Source organism: Gossypium hirsutum, chromosome A13 (genome assembly GCF_007990345.1).
Source record: "Gossypium hirsutum isolate 1008001.06 chromosome A13, Gossypium_hirsutum_v2.1, whole genome shotgun sequence".
NCBI lineage: Eukaryota > Viridiplantae > Streptophyta > Magnoliopsida > Malvales > Malvaceae > Gossypium > Gossypium hirsutum.
Window position 1 is genome coordinate 93,848,534 of NC_053436.1, and position 20,043 is coordinate 93,868,576.

Genomic DNA, 20,043 nt, shown 5'->3' on the forward strand with positions numbered 1-20,043 from the left:
AGCGACCCTCTCCAACACTCTAAGCATGGCTTGAGACAATGCGTCGTCCCCAGCCAAGCGACTTTGAGACCTAGTCTCAGCTGTAGGTGTAATCGATATCTCGCTCATATCTAAATTAAGCATACTTCCCATCAAGAATGACTTAGCTCAAGTCTTTCTACGGCACCCACCACACCCATGAGTACCACGACCATACATTTTACGAGCACTTATTGTTTTCAAAATTTTATCTACATTACAAAGTTTTATGCGTCAGTTTCAGTGTTTATCAGCAAGTATTTTATGCTTCAAAAAAATTATCAGAAGTTTCAGAAGTTTTCAATCTCTAACTAATTCAGTGCAGTTTTAATCATTTCAGAGTTTTCTAACTAAAGTATAACTAAGTTAGAAGTACTTACAGGATCGGCGCCAGAGACTCGGTATACCACATACTCACTATTCAGATTTAAAAATAAACATACTCGAAAATATAGTTTTTGCAAATACAATTTTGAACCCAAAATTTTCATAGCTCGAGTTTTGTAACTTGACTCTGATACCACTAAATGTAACACCCAAACCCGGCCTAGACGTTATGACTGAATCTGGGAATATTACAAAGAAAAGTTATAATTCGACCCTTTTCATTTTGAAATCTTCGTGTAACTTGTTACTAAAAGAGTCCACTTATTTAAAAATGTGTTGTTATCCTTATCAGTTAAAACCTTCAATTATTTACATTTTCTAATAAATTAGATAATTTGCAACAAAGTTTCTTAAAACGTTATATTTTGGTAAATCGATTTTGTTTCCTTGAAAATAGTTATTTTCAGAAAATATTGTTGTTTTCATAAAAACCGTTTTATCAATCGTTATGCTAGAATACCAAAATAAAAATCTGAAGAAAAAAAATAGTCCCAAAAGTCCAGAAAGTCCAAATTATGCAAAACTCTCAAAACAGAAAATTTAAGTAAACCAAATTAAAGTAAAGTAGTTTTACAACAATATGGACACAAACGAGCTCCCGTCGTACCGACGCACCTAAGTCTGAGGGCTACCTGAAATTATCAGACAGACAGAGAGTGAGTTTTGATAACTCAGGGTGTAACGCATACATAAACATAAATTCAGATTCAATCTCATGGTAGAACAGATGCAGACATATATCTTCTGCAGAATCAGAATTATAACAGATCCACACAGATACAGATATGTAAAATCCTACCCCCATCCTCTACATACCAACTCTGACCATCCCAACACACCACGTGGGATACAAAATACTCACCCAGCCCTATACACCGCATAGTGTTCATACAACACTTTTAGAATAATCGCAACATTGTTGCCAGTATATTGGCAAAATATCGCCATTCAAAAAATACTTCCTCCTCATAATACACAACCCACCCCATAGCAAGATACAGATAGATCATCAAAATAAAACAAAATAATAGATACCAGAACGTATATCACATGTATACTCGTATAACAAATACTAAACATGCTCATACATAATAGAATAGATCATATATATCATAATACACAATACTTGTGTAAATGTTATTTACGTCAATTTCAATCTAACAGGCTAACAAAATTAATGCTTTAAACCTTATACCACACATACCAACCCTACAGAAGGCCCAAAAATTGACTGGGACGACATGTACGACCGTAGGGAAAAACTCTGAAATTTGGGCCAACATGCCCAAAATGGCCTAGGCCATGTGTCACACACAACCTATCACATGACCTTGTGTCGTACGGCCAACCACACGGCCGTGTGGCGTCAACAAGCTCCAATTACGGCTTTCACCAATCGCCTTTTTTGAGTTTTTCGTTATACACTTTGATTAATTTTGATATGAAAGAAACTATGAGACTACAGTACTTAAAAATCAGCAATAAACGTTCTAATTAACCACATTTTCCCCCAATTAACCAACATTATACATTAGCCACAACAAAAATCTCAAAAGTTCAAACACTTACCCAACTTCCATAACGATTCCTAGCACCACTAATCCACAAGAAGAAAGTTTTGATCCTCACGATTCACCACTGTCAACAAACCTAATAATATAATCAACAAAAAGATAACAACACCAGTTCCACAATGAACTTGGAAATTACCCCCAAACTGAACGAAACCCCATAAACCCCACTTACCAGACTGCGAGAAGAAACAAAAGAATCCAGGCCACAACGATTCAATCGAGTAGAAAGATGATAGAATTGAAGAAAGCAAACAAAAAGAAAAGGCTAAAGGAAGACAAAAAAAATGTCGGAGGAATTTGGCAGAAAAAAAAAGTAGAAAAGAGAGGATTTTTCGAGAAAAAAATAAAAAAAATTAAGATAATGCCCTCAACTCCCCACTATCCTCACTAACCACCCAATCTCTCAAAATTCTCCTCCAACTACCACAGAATATTAATTCCAACCAACTTCTACTACACAAACGGCATACACACGTCGAAGCAAAAATTATTGCCAAACGCACACTCGGGGATTCGAACATAGGACCATAGAATAAGCTAACACCTTACCACTGAACCAGCAGACTCATTTTGATTTGAGTTGACTGAAAATATAATACAAGTCCCGCAATTAAGAATAAAGCTAGGAACAAAAATAACAAAATTTCCAAAAATGAAACTTGAACCCAAGACCTTCAACGCACACCCACAACACTTAACCACTAAAGTAGATACTTACTTATGTTAGAATTCATAGAAACATGGTTTAATAAATCAGGACGCATTGTCCATCACCGAAGCAAAATACATTTCCCTGGTGATATGGTCGTAAACCAACTAAAAATCTGACTAAGGTAAGTGCACCTATCAATTAATAGTATAGCTATGGTGAGCAAAGATATTATTCCCATGAAGACTAAAAGTACTAATAATTATTGTCTTTCTATTATTTAACCAATAAATTCGGGCGATTGATTAAAACTCAAATTAATTAGATTAATTAACTATGAATGCGACACAGAACAAATTAAGAAAATAATCGAATAATAACCAAAAAGTGAAACAACAGCCAAGAAAGAATTCACCTAGATTTAATTTGTCATTATCAATCTAAATTACATAATTTCTTCACTTAGTATTTTGATCAGTAGAAATCCCTAAATTATGCTAATATCTCTCTTCAAGAATCATAGTAATTAAGTCTAGGTTGATTAATTGAAATTTATTTCTAATTAAAACACCTATTATCGCATTAACTCAATTTATGGATTCCCCTATTAGATTTAACTCTAATCCGATAGATTTATGTCGTACTATTTTTAGGATTACATGCAACTCCACACAATTACGCTAGATCTACTCTTATACAGGGTCTATTACTCCTCTGATTTAAGCACATCAAACATGGATCAATAGTTTAGAAATATTAAACCAAGAATTAAGCACACATGATTGAGAATAAGATCTAAGTCTTTATTGCTTAAAATAAAAACCAAACGACAGAATCCATCATACGATTTATCTCCCTAGGTATTTAGAAAATTAGTAGCAAATAAAAACATCCAAAATACAGTATAACCACAAGAAACAAAGAAACTCATAATAATCTCCAAATAAATCAAAAGGGAATCTTCAACCTTAATGGAAATCACTACTTCAGAATCGCTTCAATGGTGTTTTTCGAGTTGTTTTCTTGAATATTCTATAATGGCTCTCTCCTATCTCCTTATTTTGTCATATATAGGTCTTAGAATACCCGAAAAACCCTGAAAATCGTATTTTTTTACTATTTAGATTGCAGTTCATGAAATCAACACGGTTTGCCACATGGCCATGTGAAATGGTTTAGCCCGTGTGGCTCTTGTAACTTGCTTCGATTTTCTAATTTTCACTTGTTTTTCACTCCTTTTGCTCCTAAATGTTCTCCTAAGTATAAAAATATGAATTTAAAGGATTAGAAGCATAAATTTCACCATTAACATCAAAAAATCACCCAAAAATGCATTAAGAATGTAACACCCCTCACCTGTATTCATTGCCAGTATAGGGTTAGGGAGCATTGCCGAACTTATCATACATTAAATATACATTTCATATACAACTTAAAAAATTCATATACATTTCAATCACAAACAATCATATTGTCCCTAATATGAGCCTACGAGGCCCAAAATATGCATTGGGAGTGGTTCGGGACTAAACCGATAACTTTAAAAACTCATAGAATACTTAGAAAAATTTCTTTAAAAATAGGGGACACACGCCCCTGTGGCCCAGCCGTGTGAACAAACACGCCTGTGTCACAAGTCGTGTGGACATTCGAAATAGGAGCACATGGTTGTGTCCGACCTTATGTAACTCTCTGACTTGGGTCACACGGCCAACACACACACCCATGTGGATAGCCCGTGTGCCCTAAAAATAGCCATACACGCCCGTGTACCAGGCCATGTGCTAGGCCGTGCCAAACCTGTAGGGTATACTGACTTATGCCACACGGCCAAGTCACATGCCTGTGTGAGAGGCAGTGTGGAGCATACTGACTTGATTTCAATTTCAACACCAGTGGACACACGGTCGTGTACATAACCATGTGTCACACACAGCTGAGACAACTCATATGGCATAAAACATAGCATCAATAGACATATATTTCAATTCCAAATCAATTATAATTTATACCATTTCCAACACCAACAAATACAAAACATAATTATCACATTATGCCATCTAAGTTCATACCAATCTTTATCTTCTCAAATTATCAAAATGACCATTAACAAATATGCATCATTTAACCTAATTTTCCAAGAAAACCAATATCCACAAATCAACCATTTGTTACACATAATGCCTAATACCATTAAGCATCACACAACTATCATATACCTATCCATGAACTCACAAACCAAGCCATATATATATACATGATTCAAACATATCAAAACAACCCAAAATGAGCCATCACTCATGGCTATATATATATAAACCAAAACACATACATTTACAAGCCAATTCAAATGGCTAAATTCACTTCCAACACATAACCAAAATGACCAAAGTTCCTATACATGTCATATACTTAAAACATAAGCTCAAAAGTACCAAATTGAAAGTTGGATAGTGTGACGATGTCTCCGATGATCCTCGAGTTCGAGCCAGCTTTAAACTCACTATAAAACAAGAAAAATTAAACAAAGTAAGTTATATAACTTAGTAAGCTCGTATGAAATAAACTCAATCTTAACATTAATATACAAATCATGAATTTGAACAGATCAATATGTAATTCATGTAACTAACAAACTTTCATATTTTCAAACATAATCTTAAACATGAACTTTACAACTCCTTCTATTTAAGTTTATACGGTTCATGTACATACATGTACCATCTCGTATCAATCTCATACACAATCACGTCTTTTTTTTACCAGTTGAACCATTCAGAATACTATCAGATACTCAAAAATCTCACACACTAAGTTCCAATTTCATAGCCCGAAGCCAACTCAATCTCATATCACAAATACTGCTCACACTAGAGTTATCAACGGGCCCGCTCACACAAGCTTTAGGTTAAGACGTAGCTACACGGTGCTACTCACACAAGTTGTCAAGTAACCGCAACAAATGACGGTATACTCAGCCATCGGTAGGATGTACAGGACCAGCACCCGGATCACATAATCACAATAATCCTCTAATGACATGTCACTAGTATCCAAATTTATTCCTAAGGTTCAACAGGGATTTCAAATACCGAATCATCGTTGAATATTGCCGTACATGTCCGTAGTCTCGTAATTATTGTTTATGCAATATCAAAGCATTTAAAATACATCTATAACAAAATTTATTACATACGAACTTACCTCAGATGCTAAAACAGCGAAACGAGTTAACTATTCTGTGACTCTGTTCTTTCCCCGATCTAAGTTCGTATTTCACCTTTCTTGATCTAAATATAATCAAAATTAACTTATTTAATCATATCTCTATTCAATTTAGTCCAAAATTCACTTTAAATCACTTTTACATGTTTTCCCCTAATGTTTCACAACTTTTACAATTTAGTCCTTATTTCATAAAATCACAAATTAATCCAATTCAACCACAACCCATGCTAGCTGAATTTCAATTAGGTCCCTAGCAGCCCATATTTTTCATTTATTTCACATTTTACCTCAAAGTTTCCACATTTCATAATTTAATCCCTAATTTATATTTTCACTAAAAATCACTTAACAAAACTTGTATCACTATCATCAAACATTCAAAATCTATCATTAAACATCAAAATACTCATGTATTCATCAATGGAAACATTCAAATTTTTTAACATTTTTACAAAATAGTCCCTAGGCTAGCTAGACCTAGCTGCAACGATCTCAAAAACGTAGAAATCAATAAAAACGGGACAAAAACAGACTTACAATTAAGCTAGGAAGCTTGACCAAATGAAAAATCTCAACAATGGTTTCCAAAGACCTATTTTTTGTTGAAGATGGAGAACATTTTACTTAATTAACCTTAATTAATAACCATCAAAATCACTTAATATATACCCAAAATTGTCCAATCACAATTAAAATGGTCTAATTTACCACTTAAGGATGTTAAATTTAAGGTTATATAGCTATTAGACACTTTTAACTAATAGAACAACACTTTTGCACTTTACGCGATTTAGTCCTTTTTACCGAATTGAGCATTCAAATGATTAAATTTCTAAATGAAACTGTCACACAATCATTCAATCATGTTGTAAACATTAAAATAATAACAAAAAAAATATTTTAACCTCAAATTTGTGGTTCTGAAACCACTATTCTAATTTGACTAAAAATGGACTGTTACAAAGAATGAGAATAAAACCTATTACTTTTAGCACCTATTAGCTAGTAGTTGTTATACTCATGTTTTATGGATGAAACAACAGCTTAAGGACTATAGAATTTATATCGATACTATTTCTATCAAGTGTGAAAATACTAGTGTTATTTATCTCACTAAAAATCTCATCCAACATTCTAGAACTAAGCACATTGAAATAAGATATCATTGATTAGAGATCATGTCTAAATAGGTGATATTGTTCCAGAGTATGTAGACACTTTGCATCAATTAGTTGATATTTACAAAACCTTTAGATAAAGAAAGATTTTGGATACTTATGAGAGAATTAGGTATTACTATCTTGCCTTGATTTTGTGTTCAAATTAATTTGTACACTTTGATGTTTTCAAAATGTTTATGACTTAAAATTGACTGAAAAGCATGAACAAATAATTTCTACAGCTCTTATATGCAATTAGTTAAGGGAGTTAATGTTGCATGTTTAATCTATTTTGACCTATTTGGTGTAATATACAATTTTTTTAATGTCTTTAAGTATGTTAAATTAGACTTTATTTGATGTAAATTTCAATTTTATTTCATATTTTATGATTCATATACATCATGCTTTAATTCTATACAATTAGGTGTATGAAATCTTTAGAAATTGTCAAAGTGATTGCATCATTTTAATTATTTTTCTTTTCCTATTTCTATGTGATTACACCTTAATGTTTATTTGGTATTTTAAGATACTTTAATGATTATTTTGCAAACATTAGTTCACTTGTTCTTTATTTTTAAAATCTACCTTTGGACTAACAACTTTCTTTTCCTTTTAAGCTTTATTTTTTTATATATGACAAAAAGGGGAGAAAAAAAGGTAAATTGGTTATTGGTTGATAATATATTTAATCTCAACAATTTTGTGACCATTTTTAAAAAAATCAAAACTAGTCTTAAATTGAAAATGACTTTTAGAAAGGGGGAGCAACTTATTCAAAGACAAAATTACCAAATGTTTTGTTATATCAAAAAAAGGAAGATTGTTAAACCAAGATTTATTTGATAATGTGTTTTGATATAACAAATTAAAATATTTTTGGATAAAAGTTAAAGTTAAACAAAAATCGGCAAAATTATATTTCAAATGATGTCTAAGAGATATAATTTTGAACATACTATGTTAAACTCTTAGAAAACTTTTTGAATCAACTTTTAATCATACTAAAATGGTTTCAATCAAGTTAAACATTTTCAGTCAAGTTAAAATTGTTTTAAAACAAGGCAGTATTGCTCCAAGTCAAAAAGTATCGATACCTTTTGGTCAGTATCGATAGTTTCTAAAATATTGATACCTCTCCAAAAATATATACTAAATTGGCATTCTAACTTTCAAACAATCTAGCTAAGTGTCAATCCAATATCGATACCTTTTATTTGGTATCGATCATTCTTATTTGGTATCGATATCTCTGGCTCCAACAGTCACTGAATTTTTCATTAATTGCTAAAATATTGATACTTTGTTAGCAAGCATCGGTACTCACTGTTGCAGGTGAATTTAGTGATATGATATTTTCATCTCCAATGGCTCTATTTAATTCTTCAACAACCACAATGGTTAGAAATCAATTAGAGGGTATAAATTCCAACTGCCAAAGGTCCTACAACATGAAGTAAGATTACAATATATCAAGTGCTTCAAGATACATCAAAAAATCCATTACCAATCACTCTGTGCTTCAATTCTTTATCTACTTCTTGTAAACACTTGTGAGTTTTCATTGTCTTCATTCAACTCAAGTGTTTTTCTTTGTATTTGTGCTTAATTGGCAAGCATCCTAATCTTGTGAGGATTATTCTTGGTTTGCTTATTTGTTATTCTCTTTGAGAGGGTTGAGTCTTAAGGTTTGGGTAGAAACCTTGAGAGAGTTGCAACATTAAGATTTAGATAGAAATCTAAGTTGTGAAGTTAAATATTGTCCTCAAAGATTGTCAAATTAGTAAATTTGAAAAAAGTCAGTATTTGTAGAAAGCTAAGGTAGTCGAGTAGACAATTGGGGTCGAACCACTATAAATCATTATATTCAATTTTTTTATCCTTTCTTTCAAGCTTCCACAAATTTTTTAAAGGTCAATTCACCCCCTCCTCTTGGCTATTTCTGGTAATCAATCAAGCTAACATTATATTTTGCTCAAATTTGATATTTAATCTATATATTTTAATTTTGATATAATTTAATGCCTTAACTTTTATAATGTCATTAGTTAGTCTAAATATTTTGTAATTAAAATGATAATGTGATTTTTTTAAGAATTGTTAGTACTGATAAAATTATTTATTAAATTCAAGTTCGGTACGATTTTTTTGTTACGTGGATGCCAAGTGTTTTTTTTTCAAAATATCACACCAACACAAAAGAATTTTAATAGTGTTAACAAAGAAACCTAAATTTTAAATTTAAAAAGTAAAGAGATTAAATTCTTGAAAATAAAAATCTAGAAGTTAAATTCCAAATATAAGAAAGTCCAAAAACTCTAAGCAAATCGAAACCGTTAAATTTTTGAAACTATAATTGTTGAAACCATACTAATTAAATTCATTTAAATAACATAGTTTAATTTTATGATACTATGCTTCTAATTTGTGGTTTGAAAGCTCTTTCAACTTTTTTTTTCTATTGGAGTGAATTTAGTGATCAATCTATATAAACCCATTAAAAGAGTATACGCTATCTGAAACTCTTTCAACTCTAATCATTATAGTTACTTATAATAATATCAAATTAGAACATATAAAGAAATTTTAGTAGGACTTTTGAGGGAGCAAATTTTAAATAAATTTGATAGGGTTTGGTGTAGAAATAAAGTTTCCATAGTTTTAAATTTTATCTTAATAAAATTATATTGTTGGCACATTTTAAAAAATTTTGAAATTCATAAGATAATTTATATTTAGATTAATTTAATCTGATTGTTTTGAAGCAGTTATAGCTATTTAGGAGGGATCTTCTGAAGGTTCTCACTCTGTATTGGTTCGAAGTATTCATCAAATACTATCTCATTTTAAACAATGAGATATTAGGCACATTTGTAGAGAGGAAAATTAAGGCACTAACCATTTAATCAAATTGGTCCAACATCAAAATTATAGGTTGTTTGTTTGCGACCTCTCCGTTAGAGGGGAGGGTCTAGTTTTTGTAATTTGCTTTTATTTCTACTTCTTCACTTTAGAGTTTTAGCAGTAAGAAGTGGATAAACTCAAAGTTAGGTTGTGTACGGCTGACTCAGTGTTGCTTTGTGGTTATCAACGTAATTTTGTTGTCATGGTGAGAAAAAACAGAATGTGGCCAAAACGAAGAAAAGCTTCGAAGCCGCCAAACATAGGTTTTGTCCCAATATCTTATCACTTACTCCTTCATTATGATGTTGCTCACAGATTTCCTTACCCAAAATAATCACACTAACTAATAGTTTTAGATTCTTGTCTGCAGCTTAATTGAAAACAAGACTGATATTGCGAGCATGATATTGGAGTGGTCACGGACTTGGGTGTGAATATATGTATCCTGTATAGTTATGCACATGAGCACGAATACTTTTTAAAAAATGAACAGTAGGAGTAACATAGCTTAATAATATTCCAGTACGAGTGTAGCATCTCATTGAAGATGACGAGTTACTCGAAGTTCATCCACATTTTTTTTGTATAATTTAATAGGAAGCTTTGGAAACTAAGACAGAAAAAAATGTCCTTTTTCAGATATATCAAAAACGAGGAAGGAACAATGATCCCTTTGAAGTAACTTTTAACCAAGTTTCCATTGACTTGAAGAAACTTTGTCCAAAAATGCAGAGAAAGGGAGGGTTTGATCTGTTTCTCAACAGGCTAACATGCATTGCAGTTGTTTCTGCATTAATCAAAACCTGTATGGGAGGTGAGTTATATGAATCCAAATCCTTTTTTAGCTTCATTAGATCTGTTGATCCACAAAACGAACTTGGGATTCAATGGAACCACTTGTCACAGAATCCATGCTTGCATAAGCCTAATGGTGTGAAGTGCAATCTGCAGGCTACCTCAATATTAGAAATAAGGCTTGAAAATCTGAATCTTAGTGGTGTAATAGATGCAGATGCCCTCTGCAAACTTCGAAAGCTTCAAGTTCTTAGCTTATCGAGGAATCTTATACACGGAACGATACCGAGCTCGATATCGTACTGCATTAGACTGAGGTATCTCAACTTAAGCAGCAATTCGTTAAGTGGGAGAGTTCCTCACACTCTAACCAAGTTGAAGTATCTCAAGAGTTTGGACATCTCAAACAATCATTTTACCAACATCGGTCCATCTATTGGAAAGGAATTCGACCACTCTAATAAGTATTTAAAGAAGCCAGTTTCATTACAAAGTGATGGTCATTTAAACACAACAAGAAAGGATGAACACGCTGCAGGTGCCTTAAAGGATTCCAGTGAAGATAATTCCATCGATCTATTGGTTGTTTTGATCCCTTTATATCTTGGCTTTGGGTTCCTCTTTGTGTTCTTATACCATATGAGAAAGAGGGCTGATAAAATAGCGAAAGAGAAAGAAGCACAAAAGGTGCTTAAAGAAACACCGCTCAAACTCTCTCCGATCAATGCTATACAGGAAGTGAAGCAAGAGGTTAGAAACCAAGAGCTAGTTTTTTTTGTTGAGGACAATCAAAGCTTTAAACTAGATGATCTCCTCGAAGCCTCGGCTGATTTACAAAGCCAGGGCATTTGCAGTAGCCTTTACAAGGTAATACTTAAGAACAATGCCACTTATGCTGTCAAAAGATTGAAGAAGTTGCAAGTGTCTTTTGAAGAGTTCAGCCAAACAATGACGCGAATCGGGAACTTGAAGCATCGAAATATCCTACCCCTTGTTGGCTACAATTGTACAAATGAAGAAAAGCTTCTGTTCTACAAGTATCAGAACAATCGAAGCCTCCTAAACTTGCTACAAGGTATGTCGAGAAACTTAAGATCAATGAGGCCAGTCATCTCGTCATCAAAGTTTCGGACTTCGAATGTTAGTCTATATAGTTACCCCATTGAAACTCTCTTAAAAACTGTTTTTGTTAACTTGCAGGCTACATTGAAGGGAAAAGAGAATTTCCATGGAGACTTCGACTGACAATAGCAAGTGGACTTGCAAGGGGTTTGGCATTCATATATCAGAATCCAAATGATGCAGACGAGATCATTCCTCATGGAAATCTAAAGCTCTCAAACATATTGCTGGGTGAAAGCATGGAACCATTGATAAGTGAATATGGGATTTCAAGGCTTTTAGACCCCAAAAAGAATTCCCTTTTCTCCAATGGTTATACAGCACCCGAGAAAAGTTTATCGGAAAAAGGCGATGTTTTCAGCTTTGGAGTCATCCTACTGGAATTACTAACTGGTAAGACAGTGGAAAAAACCGGAGTAGACCTTCCGAAGTGGGTGAAGTCCATGGTGAGGGAAGAATGGACTGGAGAGGTTTTTGACAAGGAGGTCACTAAAACCGCATTGCAGTGGGCATTCCCTTTGCTAAATATTGCTCTGAAGTGTGCATCTTATTCACCACTAGATAGACCAACTACATCAGAGGTCCTAGAAACAATCGATGAGGCTTTGTTTGCACACGATGATCATTCGGTTTCTTCGATGTCTTCCTGGGAATCAGGCCACCCAGATTGCTGTATACTTCACACTGTCATATCTGAAACTTGGGATACTCCAGGATCAAATTGTTAGTAAACCCTTCAGTATGTTCTTATATTCCATTCTCCCTTCAGCACCAGAACAATCTTTATCATTTTGTCGATTTTGCAGGAAGAAGCCCCTCCATGTTAAGTTCAATAATCCATCTATCTTGAATATTTTGTGGCCTAAATTATATGATCGTGTATTTGTGTCATGTTTGTAATATTTTGTTGAAGGAATATAGGTTCACTGATATCTTGAATTCTAATTATGCAGAACAGGCAAAAGCAAAATCTTGGATGGTCCCCCATCACCACCACCACATCCCCCCCCCCCTTTTTATGTGCCTGAAATCACCATGTGAAAGTGGGTCCAATTATTACAGTAGATGATAACATGCATAATTTGGATATGGTTTACATACACGCAATGTAATTTGCAATTATTGAAACAGTTGAAATCAGTAGTAACAAAGACATGTTATAAAAGGTCCATATACACCAGCAGTTGCAATGGTACAAAGCTAGTTAACGGTGCAAGTCATGATTTTACCACTCATCTAAACCATGTACAAAGAAACACAATACATTACAATGATACATGTTACACACCATTAAATCTAAAGTCACCTGTATGTCTTCCTTTGATCAGAGGAGGCTTAGAAAAATGCCCTACTTCCATAGACCACCCGAGAGCCTGTGGTTTTCGATGCCTGTATTTTTTTATCAGTTGTAGTACTCGAATTCTCCAAATTGGTTGCTCCTTTGTCAATGTCCAGAGGTAGTTTCATCTTAGCCAATGACTCAGTAAATTGCTGCATGCTTTTCATGTACATGTCCACTATCTCTTGCTGCACCACTTTCTGATCAGGCTCAATGTTGACAGAAACAAAAGGTTTTTCAATGGAATCACTACGTGCCCTGGAGGAACTACTGTCAGCGTCTCTAGCATCAGCAGTTTTCTTTTTTGGGGTTGAAATGTGCTCCTCCATAGAAGTCTTCGAAGCAGCTGGACCATCACCTGATGGAGATGAGACCCAATTAGTTGACACAGTGCTTGGAGGAGACTCTAGCTTGGGAACTGGAATGGAATTAACTGTAGCAGTTGAGAAGCTTTCCACTACATTAACAGCCATATCCAAACTAACTCGGTTTTCAGCATTGGAGATGACCAGGCTTCCAGAACTTTCAGATTCTAAACTGGAACATGGGATCCCAAAATACTCAGAAACCATCATTTGGTTTTCATTCACAATTTTTGGATCTGGAAACTCAATCTTCTCTAATTCACACTCACTTATTTCTGAATCCTACATGGTCTTCTCTGCAACTAAATCCGTATGCATTGTTGGAATGGCCATTACTTCAGGTGATTATCCAACATATGCAAGAGACAGTTGGACAAAACCAGCAGGTGAATGGAACAGATCGGTGGAAGAGAGAGAGAATTCTTTCTCTAGCTTTCCATTCTTGAGGATTACTTTAGACAGTGGCACCAACGCCCCAGCAACTGATCTTCAAGATAGTTCCTAACTCTACTCATCATGAATATCTCGAATTTGAGAGAGGAATCAATGGTTCGAACTTTGAGGCGAAGGTTTTCATTGAACATCGGATCTCTCCCACCACCATTGATGATCTTGGTGGAAACTGTGCTTTCAGGATCACTGGTGAGACAAAGCTTAGCATAGACATCCTGTTGTGGTAAATGCAGATGTTATGTCTCTTGCCAGATAAACATAAACCTCAACAACGACAGCTTCCTTTGTGTTAACTTCAGAACCATCTGATAAGCCACCAGAGTTCCTAGTGAAAAGTTCAGATTTCTGCTGCTGCTCAGACTCAGCTACAACATAGCTTTTGAATGGTGAGACAACTGACTGTGGAGAATCCATGAAAATACCAAGAAAATTAACCTGGCAGAGGAAAACAAAATAACCCTTTTGAAATCAGCTTCACCCAGAGGAGATAGAGGGGGCGCCCGAAAAATGAGAAGGTTCGGGTAAAAATATAGGCCCGAAATATGAGTTTGGGCAAAAAAACAAGGTCGGTTTAAAAAACGGGCCAGGTCTCGGGTAAAATTTTTTTAGCCCGGGCCCTGCCCAGTTCAGCCCGAATTATATACTAAATATATATATTTTTATTTTTAATTATATTTACATTTCATTTTTAATTTTAATATAATTATTTTTATTATATTTTTAATTTGCGTATTATTTTAAGAATTATTTTAGTCTTATTTTTTTATTTGTTTCTTATTTTAATATTTATTTTTATGTTTTAAATGTATTTAATTTATTATATTTTAAAATTTTTTATTTAATAAAATAAATTTAAAAAAATTTAATATGAGACAGGCCGAGCTCAGGCTTAATAATTTTATTTCGAGTTGAGCTTGAATAAATTTTTAAACTCACATTTTGGACTAGACTGGGCTTCCAACCCGACCCATGCACAGCTGTGGCCAGAGATCAAAAGATAGAATATTTTAATTTTCTCCAAACTAATTCCAAGAGAAAGCTTTCGGATTTAGCCAAATAGAACTCAAGGCTGAAACTAACAAACAAGTTCAAAATCAAGATTCAAACCTAAACCCTCAGTTCTTCAAGAAAAACCCTAGTACATGAGAATTTGAAATCGAAGCCGGGCTATTAACCTCTTGAATTACTACAAGAAACCAAGATTATTAAAATCCAGTATCCAAAGTGTCAAAGATTTTTTTTTTTTATGTGTGTGTTAAGTTGGCAACTTGAAATCACACTCACCTCTAAAAAATTATGTAAATAGCTGAGAGGTAAACCCCCAATCTGAAACCTTTGTAGACCTTACTTGCAAAAAAAAAATCCTTCAATACTAATCCCAGAAACCAGAAACTAACAAAGCAACAAGCCCAAAAGCTGAAACCCCTTTCACTAAACAGCTTCCAAAGCATAACCCAGAAATAACCCAGGCTTGAAACTGAACTGACACCCATTAACAGTTAAGCTCAGAGTCCGATAAAGCAACGAACTTTTCTTCATAGGAACTGGAATCCAAGGAATATATATATATTAAAAAATCAAAAACTTAATGAAACTTTCCCAACTTTGTTCTCAGTTCAAAGCAATAAAAACAAGAAAAAAAATATGAATTGTATTCACCTTGGCCGCTGGCTTTATGACTTCTTTAAAGAAAAAAGAAAAATAAAAAGACTTCTGTTGTAATCTGTGGCTCCAATCTGATATCTGGACTCAATTCACAGTTCCAATATGCAGGAAAACTTTTTGGACTTCTTTTTTGGGGTTAAGAACTGAGCTTCTTTTTTCTTTGTTTTGTGTGTGTCAATGTGGGTGAAGAAGAGAGCGGGGGAGTTCAAAACAAGTGAACTGCTTTGCACAACAGAACAAAGATTGTGTTAAAAAAATATTAACAAATAAATAAAACTAAATAGAAAACTGAGAAAAGTCACTTTTAACTTTTAAAAAATAATAATACAAATAATAATACACTTCTTAATTTTATTGAAAGGTGATAAATTATTAATTTTTTCTGTTACAAATCTAGCAGGACACGTGACTTAACTAGTTAACTTGCTAGATTTGACAAGACAAAGTTAGTGACTATTTATTTTTCGTCCTCTTTTTTTCGTTTTTAATAAATGACTTAATATTTTTTTTATTTTTACGTAAATAGCTTAATATGTTTATACTTCTTTTTCTTCATCCTAAGAATCTTGCCGTCAATACCTCCACCACAACCATCTTTAGTATCACCATTGTTGACCTCAAAACCACCACCACCTTATTTCAATCATCCAATCATCCATTCATCAATCAACAATCTAGATGAAAAGATGTTTGGAAAGCACCTAAAAAGAGCTTTTCTTCTTCTTCTTCTTCTTCTTCTTCTTCTTCTTCATCATCTTCTTCTTCTTTTTGTACTTCTTCTTCTTCTTCTTTTACTGCCCAACCCAACTAGGCTTTTAATGTTTTGTTATTTTTCGAAAGTTGAGTGATTGTTTTGTCAGCTACCCCAAAGTTGAGTGATTGTTAGTGTAATTTACCAAAAAGTAAATCACAGAGGGTTCTGATTATTACAGGCAGGGCCGAGAAAAAAATATAACCTAATCCACAAACCGAGTTGAACCATCAATTCAATTCGATTTAAATTTTTTTTATAATTTGATTTGATTTTGGTTAGATAATATGATTCAACTACATTAACTTGATTTAGTTTCGGTTTATTTTATTAAATATCAAAAAATTTGAAAAAAAAAATTAACATATAAGTTGAATTTATAAACTCATTTAAATCTGAAAACAAAATTCATTGCTTCTAAATTCTAAATATAGCTTTATTTATACTTTTACATTTGTATAATGAAAACATAATTTTTAGCCACCAATAAAATAGTGTTATATCATTAAATTTTAAAGATAACAAGTATTATTATATACCCATCTATAGCGTTTTTTACCTAAATAATACAAAAAATAAAATTAATAACTAAAATAGTATGCCCATACGATTATTTACCAAAATGGTATAGTTTTTATTGGTGCCGCCTGTCAGATTGGCATCACCGGACAACAATAGGCGGCACTGGACTGAATGTAATGGTCTAAAGTATTTAGGGACCTGCAATATAATTTTTCCATTTTAGTATGGCTATTGAAAAGGAAGGGAAAGGGTGAGTGGGCAGCACCACACTTTACATAGGACTAATTGCCTTTTAAGCCCTCCTTATTTATTATTTTCTTTTTATTCCCCTTCAACTCACTATAATGTGTTTAAACAAACCCTTAACTCATTTTTGTAGTTAAATAAACCCTTAACTTATGGTTTTTACTCATAAAAGCACTATATTTTAATATTAAAGTAAACATATTTAAAAAATATAAACTAATACACATCTTATGTTTATGTGAATTTGAGGAGAATAATTTATTAAATAAAAAATAAAAATTTTAAATTTCTTGAGAGTGCTTATATACATGATATTCTTAACTACTCTTTCGAATTTTTTTATTACTTTTTTAGTTTTATGTTGATGTTAAAGTTGTATATAATTTTTATTGCATCAACAAAAAATTAAGATAAGAGCTTGAAATTCAAAATATACATTTAATTTAATATTAAAATAAAGGGGTTTTATGAGAAAAAACCATAAGTTAAGGGCTTATTTAACTACAAAAATAGATTAAGAGTTTGTTTAAACATAATATAGTGAGTTGAAGGGGAATAAAAAGAAAATAATAAATAAAGAGGGCTTAAAAGGCAATTGGCCCTATTTAAAGTTTAGTGCCGCCACTCTGTTAGGCAGCACCCTTTCCCTTTCTTTTCAGCAAGCATACTAAAATGGAAAAATTCCATCACAGGTCCCTAAATACTTTAGACCATTACATTTCAGTCCAGTTGTAACGCCCCAATTTTCGAGAATCCTGTGAATGTTGGCATAGGTTTAATTATGTTAGTGGGCCTCTAGAAGGCCCAAGCTTAAGATAGAACCCGGTAATTTTAGTTAATTTTTGTTCCATAAGAAAAAAGGAGTGAAATTATGAAATAGGACCTATGTGAAAATGTTTGAAAATGCTATAGGCTAAATTGAAGTGGCCAAATAAATAGGAGTGCAAAATAGGAGGATTTGCATGACAAACCTCCCATTTTACATGAAGTGGCTAGCCATCATGTTGTTGTAGACAAAATGTGCACTTGATATTCATAATTTATGGTACAAATTGATACAAATTGATAATAGGTTAGGTAAATGTTCCATGATAATGAGTTAGGTAAATGTTTCATGATAAGAATTTCATGTCTTTTGTATTAAAGAATTAAATTGATGAAATATGAAGTTTTATTAAAAGAAAAAGGGGTGAAAAGAACAAAGTTTTGTCCATCTTTGTTCATCATAGCTGAAAGTTAGAGAAGAGAAAGGAGAGGAGAAACCTCTTGAGTATTCGGTCATTAGGAGGAGGAAACTTGAAGGTAAGTTCTTGGTACCTTGCTTCTATTTTGAGGTTCATGAGTTCTTCTTGATTCTACCTTAACTTTGAAGTATATTTTGATTTTTAGTTGTATTGTGAGCATTTGGTCATGAATTAAAATGAAGGAAATGGTTGTTGTTTCATGTTCTTTTGATGAAAAATGGAAGATATGTGAAGTTGAGCCAAACAAATGAGCATGCATGTGCCTTAGATGCCAAAGGGAAAAATCGGCTAACATGTTGTGCTTTAAAATGATGAAATGGAGATTATGCTTAAGTAAAAATCATAGATATGTGATGATTGATTGGTGATATACATGTTTAAATAACATGCATGCAAGATAGGTGTATGAAAGAGTGATTTGGTAATAAATCTGCTTGGGACAGCAGCAGCAACGTGACTTTGGAAAATCACCATAAATTGTGGGAGATGAATTAGAAGCTGAATAAATTATGTAATTAAAGCTTATTGAGTCTAGTTTCTAATGAAATAAACAAGAACATATTTTGAATTTTGTACAATGAGAAATTTGATTCGTAATGAAGAGTGGTCAGATTAGTCAAACAGTGAAACATGGGAAACTTTGAGAAAAATCTGGTATTGATTGGCTAAACCAAAAATTCTGAAAATTTTTTGGATAGAAGATATATGAGTCTATTTTCAAGGAAAATTAATGGAACTTGATTTGGAGTTTCGTAGCTCCAGTTATAAATTATTTAGTGATTGTTGCTCAGGAAGACAGCTTGCAGTGAAATTATGATTATGTGGTAAACATTGACAAAAATTTGTTAATGAGTTGCTTATTGTTTTCTTATAAGCTTACTATGATCTGTAGGTGTGGTTGGCTGATTATTGTAAGGGGTTAATACGTAGTTTGTATTTGAATAGTTAGATTAACGTGTTAGTAATCCAATTGTAGGCGGTTCGTGTGTGGATCTCGTCAGCATATCGTCACAAACAGGTGTGTAACTAACACCCTCTTTCTTAGTCTAGATCGGCAAAAGCCGAAAAGCCGAAATGCCAAAAACCGGTATTTTGTAGATTTGCGAGTGTGCGAATGCTCGTGAGGTAAATCGATTAATGTTTTTGGTAAGCTGCAATGTTTGGACTGCAAAGTGCATGATTTCTGTGCCATCGATATTTTTGGGCTTAATGGGCCAAAATTGGAATGATGGGCCAACGGGCCCAATTCGGTAAGAACCCTCGGTAGTGATTCTGTTAGTACGTGAAAGGTAGGAATATGCATGAAAAACCCTAAAATAGATAAATTACTGAAATACCTTTAAAAGTGGAAAATTTATAGTTTTACCCCTAGTAGATAAATTACCGAAATACCCCTAGGGTTAAATTGACCTAAATGCATGTTTGACTGTTGTTATTTACTGCATGTCATGTTGTTATTATCTGATGCATGGGATTGGGATATTGACGGAGGAAGTACTGAAAGTGGCTTGTCTACATACTGGAGGCTTTGCCTCAATTTACTGTTAACTGAGCAGCAAGGCTGCAACTGTGGAGTGTTGGGCTGGGTGGGTTGAGCTATTCCCCACATGGAGTGTAT

The 20,043-nt window shown here is 33.3% G+C and overlaps 1 protein-coding gene and 1 pseudogene across 1 annotated transcript; one reads left to right on the forward strand and one right to left on the reverse strand.

Annotated features, from left to right (window-relative positions):
• The first annotated feature begins 10,053 nt into the window (after positions 1–10,053).
• On the forward strand, positions 10,054–12,731 carry LOC107895226 (probable inactive receptor kinase At2g26730). Its single transcript, XM_016820505.2, has 2 exons — positions 10,054–11,793; positions 11,919–12,731. Exons 1-2 carry the CDS (start codon positions 10,650–10,652, stop codon positions 12,566–12,568), a joined length of 1,794 nt encoding a protein of 597 aa, XP_016675994.1. The 5' UTR covers positions 10,054–10,649; the 3' UTR covers positions 12,569–12,731.
• A 246-nt stretch (positions 12,732–12,977) lies between these two features.
• Positions 12,978–15,901, reverse strand: LOC107895228 (uncharacterized; annotated as a pseudogene).
• Positions 15,902–20,043: the final 4,142 nt, after the last annotated feature.

Bases quoted from the DNA above. Each gene is read 5' to 3' on its own strand.
- LOC107895226 (XM_016820505.2), top strand. From the start codon at position 10,650: ATGCAGAGAAAGGGAGGGTTTGATCTGTTTCTCAACAGGCTAACATGC. The intron at 11,794-11,918 runs GTATGTCGAGAA...GTTAACTTGCAG, and splicing joins CCTCCTAAACTTGCTACAAG to GCTACATTGAAGGGAAAAGA.